A 14189-nucleotide genomic window follows, 5' to 3' on the forward strand; every position below is an offset into this window, starting at 1 on the left:
CAATAGTGTAAAAAAATCTTTATGGCTACTAGGAATTTGGAAATTTTTCTGTGTGTCCTGGTTCCCAGTCACATGTGTTGTAATTCACACTAGAGGAAAAATATGAATACACTCAGTGTTATACAGATCAGAGTTTTTCTAACTTTATTCAGATAGCTAAAATACATCATGTAAAAAGAGGGGGTTATAAATATGAGCCATGTAATAACCATCACAGGTGTCTCGAACAACTCATGATGAGGGAGAAAAGCATGAACATATAAAGTGCTAAATCTGTAAGATCTTCTGCTTCTTTACTATTAGACAAATTGTAAACATAATTCATATTAATTACATGATTGATCAGAGTAATGAATGTGGTAATGATTTCACATGTGCTATTTATCATTGCAGGCATGTAAGAAGATATACTGGAGTGAAACCCTACGAGTGTAATATATGTGGTAAAGCTTTTACAAGATGCAGTATTCTCCAGTATCATAAAACAACACATACTGGAGAGAAACCTCATGAATGTAATCAATGTGGTAAAGCCTTTGCAAGACCCAGTCATCTCCAAAGACATAAAATGACACATACAGGAGAGAAACCTTATGAATGCGATCAATGTGGTAAAGCCTTTGCACAGCGCAGTCATCTCCAAATTCATAAAAGAACACATACTGGAGAGAAACCTCATGAATGTAATCAATGTGGTAAAGCCTTTGCACAGCACATTGCTCTCCAAATACATAAAAGAACACATACTGGAGAGAAACCTTATGAATGTAGTCAATGTGGTAAAGCCTTTGCACAGCACATTGCTCTCCAAATGCATAAAATAATACATACTGGAGAGAAACCTTATGAATGTAATCAATGTGGTAAAGCCTTTGCATGTCACAGTGATCTCCAAAGACATAAAAGAACACATACTGGAGAGAAACCTTATGAGTGCCATCAATGTGGTAAAGCCTTTGCACATTGCAGTTCTCTCCAATATCATAAAAGAACGCATACTGGAGAGAAACCTTATGAATGTAATCAATGTGGTAAAGCCTTTGCAAGACCCAGTTATGTCCAGTATCATAAAAGAACACACACTGGAGAGAAAACTTATTAATGTAATCGGTCTACAAGGCCCTCAGACCACAGCTGGCCCCGCTGTATTTCTTTGCAAATTTGTTACTATTTTCTTCCTATCTTCATCAACAAACACTTAGTGAGGTCTCCTGTGGGTGTGGCTCTTCTGGGGGGGATTCCGCTACCCGCCCCACCACAGCCGCCCCAGGGTGCGGTCAGACAGCCTGGAGGCACGTTCACCTTCTGCAGTTGACTCTCTCAACACTTCTCTTGAAAGTAAAACACAGCTTTCATGGTAAGCTAAACAACTCTGCCTTTCCATTCTGCTTCCTCCTTCCGGCCAAGGGCTAGAGTCAAACTCAGCGCACCAGGCTCGGGAGCACCTGCTCCTAAAGGAGAAGTCACGTTAGCCCAGAGTCACTGTCACCTTCCCTGACTAGAGTCCCTGCTCCCTTCCCCCACACACAGACAGAGGGGCCCCACGCCCCTCTTCTGATGCACACAGCACCACCAGGGCCAGCTGCAGTGTAGGTCCTAAAAAAAAATAATCAAACGTGTTACAGTCCCCCAGGGCTGAAGCCAATTCTGCGACTCCCTTTCTTGACCCGTGTGCCCTGCGATGAATGTTTCCCAAAGCCAGTAAGCCTAAAAGAATTCGCCGGGGAGAAGACAATACCGACGACCTCACCAGCCCTGCATGTGCACAGGGTTGTTCTGCACGTCAACATGTGAGCTCCTCAGACAGAAAGACCGTCACACCTGACCTGTCGCAGACTGCAGTGTTCTACAAGAGAAGGGACAGGGCACCCACACGTTCATCCAGCCCTGGGCATGGTGGCAGGGAGGCCTGCCTCCCCATTTGTGAACTCCCTCTTGGCCACATCTGTATTCCAGAAGTGTTACCTGAGACTGTCACCTTCCCCATGGCCCAAGGCATGGGCCAGTGAGCATCCTCAAGCAAGGATAATCCTTTTCTGCTAGGATGTGAACCACTGTGACTCGGGGATAACCAGCGCATGGGGTGGAGGGTAATACTTGTTCTATGCCCAATTTTGGTGTAACTATGGAAACCCAGCTCTCCCAAAGATGGGCCTTCTCATCTGAGTGCTACACAGAGGGTACTGGCTGCTTCCGCACTGATTCCTACTCTACGTGGTGAGCTGTCATCACGGCCCACAGCCCACTCCTGGGTACCACACGGTGTTATAGGACCATCCCGGCAGGAAACCAGAGATCTGGATAAAACAAGCAGAGAATGTCGAAACCCAGGCACCTAACCCTAGCATAACTACAGCTCTCCTTTTGCTCAGAGCACCTAGCCCGAGTTGTTTCAGTGCTTGAGGAATTGGACTGTCTAGTCATTATCTGCTGCTTCCTTGAACCTGTGGCCCCAGAGCATCCTAAAGCTTCATCCCTCCTCCCAGCCACGGAGACCCAGTAATGGGGCCCGGGGAAGGAGGAATAAGATGGCAACCAGGGAGTCAGGTATCAGAGAGAGCCTTCTGGATCTTCTACGGGAAGCTGACTTCCCATTTGCTTCAAAGTACCAAACACCCAGCACAGCAGGCTGAGAACCTCTGCCCAGCCTTTCCAGATGCCTGGCTGAGGTTTTATGGCCTTGCCCCGAATGCCAGAGTGCTCAAAGGAGTGCAGAGTCAGCTGTGCGCATGCCCATCTGCACTTAGCGCTGGGATGTATGGAGCCCATAAGCTGGCCAGGCACCCCCAGTGTCACCACAGAACCATGGGGTGTCCCTAACTCACCCAGGTGCACTAGGCTACACTCCCTCCCAAATTGCAGCCTTCACCAAGTCCCCTTGCTGAGCTTTCCAAGGAGGCTGCTGCGAGTTTATACCTGGGGTGCAGGATGCTTTCACAGTGAACCTCTTGGCTGCAAAACATTTCTTTAACAAAAGATGCTGCCAGGAAGCTGGGAGAAAAGAAAAGCGAGTGCAAAGGCCCACTCAGCCTTTGTTTTTCTTTGAAGAATGCACACAGGCCAGAAGGCAGGAGAGCAGGGCTGAGCTCTGGGGGTGTGGCCCGCCTGGGGCCAGCCATGCCCCGGGGAGAGGTGAATTTGATAATGGATAAGCTGTCCAGAGCCCTGCAGAGCTTCACCTCAGCTAGGAGAGAGCAACCTCAAAACTGGGAGCGGGATTCATTAGTGCCCTGCTGCTGACTCCTCCCTGCTTCCTCCTGCCTCCCAGCCACAGATGACATTTCCCAGGGAGAGAAGAGCTATGGAGGCCTGAGGCTCGGCACGAGAAAACCATTAAAAAGAACACCTTGTGCGAAGTCAAAATGCGAGTCCAATGGTGAGTTGCCTGAGAAATTTGGGAAAGTGAAATCTGTGAGTCAGAAGGGCCGGGTCCTCCTCTGCCACAGCTGGGGCGACAAGAGAAAGCCTGGAACCTAGGACAGATTTGTTGAACAAAGGACCGGATGCAATCCCAGCAGACCTGGGCCTGGGGTGCCCATCTGGCTTGGTTAAAGGCCTGTCACCCAGACTGACAGTTGTCAAAGAGACAATAAGAAACAGCAGCGGGTGTCCTGAAGCTAAGCTCTTGGCTACTTTCAAAGGGCAAACAGGCTGAAGGGGGTATGGGGGCAGTGTTAGGAGCCTGAGGACAACAGACACTATCTATTACACAACCCAGGACTCTGTGAGACAATCTGCACACCCCCTCCCCACACACGGAGCACACACACCAAATCTACCCAAGACAGCGCCTGGAAGCAGCACGGGAACAGAATCCACTTCTTAGCGATGACCCTGAGTGACCCACCTAGGAGGAACAACATCGTAGGCAGAGAAGGGGGCTGTTCCGCTGCTGCCCAGCAGTCTGTGCAGTCTGATCCCTGGTCCCTGTATACAGGGACGAACTGTGCTCCTATATAGTTCCATCCCTGGGCACACACCCCTGAATGTAGCCTGGCCAGTCGTGTCACCAAGAAACACAACCTCTGTCCCACCCTAGAACAGCGTCTTTACCATAGTAGATAGCAGAGTCTTCCCTTGCCCAGCAGTAGCTGGATTTTGTGTTGGGAGCATCCAGAGCCCAAATCTCAGTGCCACTTAACAGATTTCCACTGAGAGACTCCTCGCTTCCTTCATAGTGAGCAAGCATATTGTAGGGGACCCCCTGAGAGCCAGCGTCAACCGCCCCCCATGCGAGCCAGGCTCCCCAGGACCCTCCAGGATCTGAAGAGTGACCAGTGCACGGCCACCGTGTTAAAGCTTTGGCATGGGCACAGGCAGCCGAGCTGAGAAGACAGAGCCAACCCACAGTGCAGAGACAAGGTGGACAGCAGCGACCTGAACCCACGGAGTCTTGGAGCCGGCGTTCTGCTGCTTAGAAAACTGACACAAAAGCCACTCAGCTAGTCTGCGCAGCCACCGAGAGGAATGGGGTCGTGCTGCTGTGCAAAGATGGCTGAAGAGGGAGTGAATGAGCAGTCCACCTGTGGAAGGAGAAAGTCGAGCAGGGCGATGGCCGGATGCCAGCTTACCATAAAAATATCTGGAAAGTGTCACGGAGATGGCTCAGTGGGTAACAGTACTCACTCCCAAGCCTAAAAACCCTAAGTTTCATCCCAGGACTCACATGGTAGGAGACACTGACTCCCAAAAAATTGCCCTCTGAACCTCATACATGCACCCTCTGACACGTATGCACACCATCAATAAACAAACATGGAAAAATACCTTTTCATCTGGAAAGAGCACAAACCAAAGGATGAATGACCATCATCCCTGAAGGGCAGACGTGGGGGAGATTTTCCATTTCTATAATATATGTCATTCTGAATATCTGTTTTATGTCTACAACAACAGACAGAGGAGGAGGAGGAAACAGAGGCCGTTACTGTCTTAGAAACTTCGTTTTGGTGTCTGCTCTAAGCTTGTGTCTGCTGAAGCGTCCTTTGTCATACCCCTGCCTCTGCTGCCCAGTGCTGTCTTCCCAAACCCACACCGCTGTGCTCTGAGGAGCACTTGAGGCACCCGGGAGTAAGGACACCACCTTCCCGGCCAGCAGACTCCTTCTCTATGCAAACAGCACTTGTCTCCACCAATCTCCAAGCTTGCCAACCCCCACCCCTGCAAGTACACAGAGCCCCTTTCCTGAATCTATCCGCACCCCAGCCCCTTCACCACAGTCCTCCCTCGATGGACTGCCCTGTATTATTATTCTGCCCCTCCCAGCCTGGCACTTCCCCCTCCCCGACTCCCAACTATCCTCTGCAGCAAACCAGTGAGACCCAGTGACAATCGACTGTCTATTTAGTGACGCGTGTCACGGTTTATGTGGTAAGTCCTCTGCCTCGTTAACCAGGAGTTCCACGTGCTGCATGCATGCATGCATACATACATGCATAATAGCCACACAAGTCCACAGGCTGGCTGCAAACTTAATTGCCTTCCTGAGAGACCAAAGAGCTCCTCCTCACCCGGGTCCCTGCCATCTCCACGTCCAATTTTTAAACAAAGCTGTTTTGATTCTCCCAGGATTAAGACAAGTGGAAAACTGCAAGCCCAGACCTCAACCTCATTTTCTCTAAAACAAAACATGTCACTCTCTGAGTGCGTACACACCCGACAACACGCACTCCACTCAAACCCAGCCAGACACCCTGCGGCTCAGAGCACGCCTCCCATAGGCTGCGGCCCCAGCGGAGGCTCGCGGCTTGCTGAGACAAGATCTGCTCATCAGTCCCTGGCACCTCCACCCTCAGGCTGGCACCTCCACCCTCAGGCTGGCACCTCTGCCCTCAGGCAGGCACCTCCACTCTCAGGCTGGAACCTCCGCCCTCAGGCTGGCACCTCTGCCCTCAGACTGGCATCTCCACCCTCAGGCTGGCACCTCTGCCCTCAGGCTGGTGGAAGTGTTTGCACACAGCACTCCAGGGCCGCTCAGCAGAGCACAGGGAGCGGGCAGAGTTCTCAGGACTATGCCCGCTAAAGAGAGGCCCAGGTACACGCTGATCCACTGAGAGGCCACAGCTGGGCTTCCCAGCGGAGTCCCAGAACACCACCACCACCATGTTCCTGTCTGTGCAGACTCACATGGGCACAGTGAGGCATGCACAAACACACTCACACACATGTGCATCCTCAGACCCTGTTACAAGTGAACTCTGGGCTTACTTCTGACCAAGATCACTCCCCATGCACCAGTCCTCCGGAGCCTCTGACCTGGAAGCAACAATAATACTCCCATCATTAAGAGGGGAATATATTGTGTGTGCTCCATAATATGAGAAGGGTGTGTGTGTGCATGTGTGTGTGTGCATGCGCATATTTCAGTTTTTCTTTCTAATCTAAGAAATTACCATTTTTCTTTCTATGGTTTTTGTTTCTGTTTTATTTTTTGTGGCAAGGTCTCCTTTTATACCCTGTCTGGCCTGGAACCTGCCATTTAGACTACAGTCCCCTTGAACTCACAGAGATCCCTCTACCTCTGCCTTCATTTAAGGCATTTAAAGGCATGTGTCACCACACCCAGCTTGGGAAGTGCCTTTTTTTATTTTTCAAATCTGCACAAAATTGCTCTACGTTACCAAACTAAAATCAAACAGACTACTACGCAGAGATCATGGCCCCGTCAGAGATCCCGCAGGGACGGTCAGATCTCCCCAACACATCATGGCGGCCCAGAAATATCTAGGGGCTCCCTGACCTTCAAGGTCCCCTGGGTGTTCTCTGTCCACTTCACCCCCAAGACGAACCGGTGTAGTAAATCCTGGCTCTGAGAGCAGAGACAGTGTCACGGCTCAGAAGGTCACTTCCAGATACCGCACTGCACGAGGGGAAACAGGATGCAAGGGCGTGCCAAAGTCAAAGCACACACAGTGTTAACCAAGGGATGGGTCATCAGGAGCAAAATGCTTCCTCCGGCTCTGGGGTACAAACTGAGCTCTCAGGATGTGAGGCTCCCGTGGACAAAGGACACACCTGTGTGCCCTCCCCGTCCTCACAGCCCAGCCCGGTTCCGCCTGGCTTTTTGGTTTGTGTTGGTTTAGAAGCCAAAGTACGCGGAGCTGGTGGTGGTCTCTCCTCACTGCCTGGGGCCTCCACAGGAGCTGAAGCTGCAAGGCTCAGGACAGCAGCCACCGGCCCCTGTTGCAGTCACACTGCAAATGCAGGCTGCTGATCAGAAGCTGGGGTGTGAGGCGGTGCAGAGCTGTCCTGGCACACGTGAGACCCTGGGGCTCATTCCCAGAGCAGATTTTAAAAGAAAAGGGAAGAACCTAGCAGGACAGAGTAAGTGAAGGGGAGCCCAAATATAAAGTCCTTGAGAAGGGAAGAGAAGCAACTCGATGGGCCAGAAGGGAGGCTGCGGAACAGGCCACCTCCATGTTATTATTATTAACTGACCTATTATTACTATTATTATTATTATTAATTATATCCAGCAAAATGCTGCCAGTATATTATTAAGTATATCATTTTTAGTAATAGTAGTAGTAAGTATATTTTGCAAAAGTCTGCTATGAAACCAAAAAAAATATACTTAATGATAGTAATAATATAGTTAACAATAACAGTAATTATTATGACATAGTATATACTAATAATAATGCACATAATAATAATAATAATAATGATAATAATGAAGCTAATAATGCAGTGAACTTAATCAGTTCGAGGACTGCCAGGGCTACACAGAGAAACCCTGTCTTAAAGAAAAATAAGCAATTTGCGTCCCTGATTTCTTTGTCAGTTGTTTGTTGTTTGTGTGAAGGAAGGTTACTGATTTATTTGAGGTAATTTTATATCCAGCTCCCTTGCTGAAGTTGTTTTCCAGCTACTGAAGTTCTCTAGTGTAATTGTTGGGGTTGTTTGTTTACACTAACTTATCATCTGTGAACAGTGATACTTTTATTTCTCCCTTGCTAATTTGTATCCCCGTCATCTGTTTTTTGTGTTATTGTTGTAGCTGGCATTTTGAATACTATATGGAATAGATAAGGGGAGAGTGGGCGTCCTTGTCTTGTCCCTGAATTCAGCGGGATTCCCTCAATTGTGTGTCCATTTAATTTGATAATGGCTGCTGGCTTACAGTAAATCATTATTAATATGTTTATATCTGGGCCTTGAAATCCTGATGTTTCCGACATTTTTAACATGAATGGGTGCTGTGTTTTGTCACAGCTTTTCCTGGATCTAAGGAGATGATGTTGTGATTTTTGTCGGCGTTGTGTATGCAGTGGATTGCATTAATGGATTTTTGTATATTGAACCAACAACCTTGCATCCCTGGAATGAAGCCTACTTGACCACGGTGAGTGAGGTTTTTGGCGAGTTTTTGGATTCAGTTGGCAAGCATTTTATTGAGTGTGTTTGCATCAATATTCATCAGTGAGATTGGTCTAAAGTCCACTGTTGTTGGTTGTGTACTTGTGTAGTTTAGGCGTCAGAGTCACTGTGGCTTCATAGAACAACTCAGGCCGTGTTCTCCTTTTCCTATTTTATAGAGAGGGCTGAGAAAAATTGCCATCAGGTCTTCTTTGAAGGCCTAGTCACATTCTACACTGGATCCATCCGGCCTGGGCTGGTTTGGGTTGGGAGGATTTTCATGACGTCATAAATATATTTTAAAATACACACAGGCGCACTAACCTTGAGATCGCGCACACATTCCCTGGTAGAGGGAACGGCAGTAAAAAGATCGTATTTGACGTTGTCCTCCTGCGAAAAGTCACTGTGGACACACAAAGCACACAGTTTGTGTGTCTCAAATTTCTGAAATGTCTCAACAATATCCGTGAGCGTCCACATCTCTGCACAGCAGAGTCTCCGGATTGTGAACTCAGTATGCACCGGCTCAAGCTCCCCTGTGCAGTGTAGACATCCCCAACATCTGGTGTGTTTGTCCTCACAATGGCCGCCCCCCTTGAACTTTAACCTGTGACGTAGCTGCCGCCTCTCCTGTCTCACTCTACAGTGCGCACAGTGACCTGCTTCCCGTGTCCTGTTCTGCAGGCAAAATCCACGCTGCACCTGCGCATCCGGTTCCTGTGGCCGCAAAGGCGAGTTCGCTGTAGGACACCAACATGGACGCCGACCTCGGCAGCATCGTCCATCTTGTGCTGGTTCTGGAAATGGACGGATGGAAATTCCAAGGTCACGGACTCTTCCTCGATGGCGTCAGTTTGGCGCGACTCCCGCCATCTTTTGTCACAGTCAGGGCCTCCACTAAGCCTCTGAGAGTTCATGGCGTTGCACGGAAGTGGTGAGGACGATGCTTACGTTGCGTTTTGTGACCAGGAGGTGTTGAGATGCCTCGGGCGTTAATAAATGTCCTAAGAAGACAGGCGGACAAGGAAAAGAAAGACCCGAACTCGGAGACGGAGAACGGACAGGAAGAGGAGCATCGAATCCTCTAGAAACTGACGTCCAATGTGTGTAACACAAAGCTGCATCCACATCTGCACAGGAGATGTGAACCTCCGGGTGCAGCCGTTGAACTAAAGAATTCAGGAAGTTTAATCAAGAGGAAAGCAGGGTCACTGACGTGGGGAGCATCACAGTGGCAGCAAGGTGTCCTGAGTCAACACAACGTATTTTGGAAACATTATTCTGAGAGGATGAAGTTACTGCTCTCTTAGAATTAATATTTGCCTTCCCAAGGAGAAATCACTCTACACACATTTAAAGATTACTTAAACATATCTGTAATGACAGCATGAATTCAGCTCCGGCTAATGCTCTTTTAGTTTCACTCCCTGTGTTACACTTTAGACAATGAAACAGGGACAGGAGGCTGCAAGTCTAGTCATTTAGGAAGACGGAAGATTTACATAGCAAAGACATTCCTCAAACTATTTTCTATGTACACCAGTGCCCTCGTACAAAGGGTCATTCTTTAGTGACAGGGTCATAGGTCAGAGGTCTCAGAGTATGAAAAAGAGAAAAAGTATAATAAAACTTATTATAAAATATATAAAAGTTGTGGTGGGGAGGACTTAGAGAAGCCATGGCTTATTCTAAGCAAAGCCCTGCTGAAGTGTATCTTGTATATTATTTACAGAGGGAAAATGGAAATAAATGGGAGACTTCTATGAAGCCAGAAGATTCTATCTTACAATATAACAAAATAGCATTAGCCAGAGCTGAATTCTTGCTGTCATTAAACATATTTTTAAATAATCTTTAAATGTGTGTAGAGTGATTTCTCCTTGGGAAGGCATACTAATTCTAAGATAACAGTATCTTCATCCTTTAAGAATAATGTTTACAATGACCTCATCTCAACAACATGACAGACCCAGTCTACAGGGGTCTAAGCACTGACAACCGCAGCCCCATAGGGTAGAAAGCGTTGGGTTCTGAGGATATAAAATGTCCAAAATATTCTATAACTGAATTAACGACAGTATATCACACACTACTGCTTCCAAGTGTGGTCTAAATGTCTCAAATCTAACAACACCCCATTACTCCATGCAGATCACAGCTCCTATTATCCAGGAGATGAGTGTTTCCTGGAGAGAGATAATGACCACCAAGCCTGAGCATGGACAGTGATGTCTAGCCTGGTCTCACGAGTCCTTCCTTGCAGGGGAAGGTTATAGCTGGGAAGTCCTACGTGGACATTTAGTTGTAAATTTTATATTTTCATTGAAAAGACAATTTTTGCCCTGATTGTTAAGAATCCTAATTACAATCTCAAAATTAATCCAGAATTAGCTCACCTGTGATCCTAATCTGGAGGCTCAGAGATACAGGTTCCTCACCTGGATCTTGGCGAGGAGATTTTGAAGCATGGAGTCTGTGAATTCCAGAAGATCAAGACAAGGAGATCTCTGAGTTCAGGATCATCTGGGATTAAAGTCACAGGAGCACTTTGCTTTAATCTGGGCCACGCCCCCTGCTGGAGACTGACAGCCTTTAATCTGGGCCACGCCCCCTACTGGAGACTGACAGCCTTTAATCTGGGCCATGCCCCCTGCTGGAGACTGACAGCCTTAAATCTGGGCCACACCCTCTCCTGGAGACCTACATAAGGACATAGGAAGGAGGCAGACATTCTTCTCTGCCTGCTTGCCTCATGGGACTGAGTGACTGCTAGATCCTTGGACGTGCATTTAGAGCTACTGCTGACCATGGTTGGAGAGTTGGACTGCAGACTGTGAGTCCTCAAGAAACTCCCTAAATATATAGAGACCACCCATGTGTTCTGTGACTCAGAAAAACCCTGACTAATAAAAGCATTGTGATGGACAGTGGGGCACTGTGTTGGGACAGTAGTGAATTGTGATGGGATAGTGGGGCACTATGATCAGAGAGTGGAACATTTGATGGACAGTGGGGCATTGTGATGGGACAGTGGGCACTGTGATGGACAGTGGGGCACTGTGATGGACAGTGGGGCACTGTGATGGGACAGTGGGGCATTGTGATGGGACAGTGGGGCATTGTGAAGGGACAGTGGGGCACTGTGATGGGACAGTGGGGCACTGTGATGGGACAGTGGGGCATTGTGATGGGACAGTGGGGCATTGTGAAGGGACAGTGGGGCACTGTGATGGGACAGTGGGACATTGTGATAGGACAAAATACCAGTATGCCAACACAGAACACAACAAATGCATTCACAAAGGTGTGATGTTTCCAAGCTATGAAGACCACTTCGGTATGGCTCTTGCCTTAATAGCCTTCTGTTTCTCTGCATTCACAGCTGTGGTACTCTGTGTCTTTGTGAAGCACCATGACACTCCTATTGTGAGGGCCAATAACAGAATCCTCAGTTCCGTATTACTCATTTCCCTCAAGTTCTGTTATCTCTGCTCCTTTTTATTCATTGGCCATCCTATCAAAGCAACTTGTATCTTACAGCAAATCGCATTTGGAATTGTGTTCACTGTGTCTGTTTCCACAATTCTGGCCAAAACAATCACTGTGGTTCTGGATTTCAAAATCACAGACCCAGGAAGAAAGTAGAGAAACTTCCTAGTATCTGGGACACCCAACTACATTATTCCCATTTGTTCCCTATTCCAATGTATTCTGTGTGCAGTATGGCTAGCAGTTTCTCTTCCCTTTGTTGATATTGATGAACATTCTGAGTATGGCCACATCATCATTGTTTGCAACAAGGGCTCAGTTACTGCATTCTACTGTATCCTGGGATACTTAGCCTGCCTGGCCCTTGGAAGCTTCACTGTTGGTTTCTTTGCAAGGAATCTGCCTGACACATTCAACGAAGCCAAGTACTTGACCTTCAGCCTGCTAGTGTTCTGCAGTGTCTGCGTCACCTTCCTCCCTGTCTACCATAGCACCAAGGGCAAGGTCATGGTTGCTGTGGAGATCTTCTCCATCTTGGCATCCAGTGCAGGGATGATTGGATGCATCTTTGTGCCCATGATCTACATCATTTTAATAAGAGCAGACAGAAATTCTATCCAAAAGGTCAGGAAGAAATCATATTTTTGAATAAATTATTAAGGAATTCTGTCAAACATTGGCACATATCAATTATTGGATTCCAGTGCATGTATCTAGTTTTGAAATCACTCTCACTGGCTCCTCTAGTGATGAATAGAAGTATCATATCTGACAATCTTCTGTACATTCTTCATAAAAACTTTACCCGTTCACTTGCTTTGTTTACTCTGGAAGAAATAAAATTCTCAAATCCTTATTACAAATTTATTCATCATATTGCTTTTATGGATATTTCTCCCCTGGTATCTTCCAAGAAAATTTGATGAGAGTTGTATCTATGACCTTGTAGAGAAAGTGAGTAACAGAACAGACATAGCTACAAATAGAAACCATGTATCAAATCAAACAAACAAATAAACTAATCTACAAAGATTAAATCAGATCACAATTTCTTATTTCCAGTAGGACCTCATATATGACAGTGTACTGCCTGTTTTTTCACCTATTCTTCAATATATTGGCCCATAGTCTGAGGCAGAAAATTTCTTTTTCAGCTCTCCAGGACAAAATATTATATCCAACAATGGGTGGAAACTGTGGAACCCAGTGGGTGAATTATGGAAAAGCTGGAATAGTCTGACGGATAGGGTGACCATTAGGAAGACCAACAATCTCAACTACCCCAGACAACCAAGATCTCTCACATACTATGCCACTAACCACGCAGCATGAACCAGCTGATATGAGGCCCTCACATATATGGTATAGGACGGCCTGGTTTGACCTCAGTGGGAGAAGACACATTGACCCCCTGAGAATTGGTAGGACCCAGGAATTGGGAAGGTCTGAGAGTTGTGAGGTGTGGATATCCTCTTGGAGATGCGAGAGGAGGTATGTGAAGAGGAAGAGTCAGGGGGCAAATGAGGAGGGCGATAACTACATAAGTTTAAATAATAAAGATTAAATAATTAAAATAACAGAATAAAATAAACATGTAGATATGTGAACATGCTATTATAATGAATGTATGGAAGGGATTGGTAAAACTACTGACACAGGCATGTAGTAATTTTTCTCAGAGTCTGCCCTTGGCGTGGAGTTCTGAATGAGGTCCTTGACTCAAAAATTCTGGAAGATATAATGGGATCCAGATGCTTTAATTATGCTGTTTCCTAGAAAATGACATTTCCAAAAAGACAATTGGGTGCATGTAGGTGTACTAAATCCTACACATCTGTCAATCCTCCTCACAAAATGGGATGCAGAATGGTTTTAAAATGCATCAACATTAACAAAACCCTTCCTCAAGGTCAGAGTGTGCTTCCAGTCCTGGGCCAGACCTTTCACATATCTCAGGTCAGGTTTGCACTCCCATGGCATTTGTGCCTGTCCTCCAAGAACCTCATCCATCTGCACTCCCACCCAGCACTGGACGAGGACACACCATTGCAACTGAGGCTGTGAGGTATTGTTCAGCTGCTTTCCCTTCCCCTTTGTGGGCAGTGATCCTGCACTCATCATGACCTGACTTCATAGCTTGTTTGAAAATTCCACACAGCATTTTCCCTTCTTCTTTCTGATATCTAGGGGGATAACCTGTTACGTGACTTGCACTGGAGGTATAAAGCTGGCTCATCAGAAGAAGAAGCCCAGTTAAGAGCCCAGGCTCTTAACGTTAAAGAGGGATTTTAGGTAACATGTGCTTGCCACGTGGCTTCATACAGTTCCCTTCTACTAGA

At 47.0% G+C, this 14189-nt stretch overlaps 1 protein-coding gene and 1 pseudogene across 1 annotated transcript in view; both read left to right on the forward strand.

Moving 5' to 3' along the window:
• LOC127673192 (zinc finger protein 709-like) overlaps positions 1 to 8246 on the forward strand; it is a gene marked incomplete at its 5' end in the record, with an annotated part of 62314 nt that extends 54068 nt beyond the window's left edge. Inside the window, 3 exons of the mRNA XM_052168801.1 lie at positions 476 to 1078; positions 7083 to 7257; positions 8215 to 8246. Coding sequence (XP_052024761.1) covers positions 476 to 1078; positions 7083 to 7257; positions 8215 to 8246 — 810 coding nt within the window. The remainder of the gene's footprint in view (positions 1 to 475; positions 1079 to 7082; positions 7258 to 8214) is intronic.
• Positions 8247 to 9276: 1030 nt separating this feature from the next.
• LOC127673193 (zinc finger protein 208-like) overlaps positions 9277 to 14189 on the forward strand; it is a 129661-nt pseudogene continuing 124748 nt past the window's right edge.

The sequence above is a fragment of the Apodemus sylvaticus genome, chromosome 22 (genome assembly GCF_947179515.1).
Source record: "Apodemus sylvaticus chromosome 22, mApoSyl1.1, whole genome shotgun sequence".
NCBI classification, from domain to species: Eukaryota; Metazoa; Chordata; class Mammalia; order Rodentia; family Muridae; genus Apodemus; species Apodemus sylvaticus.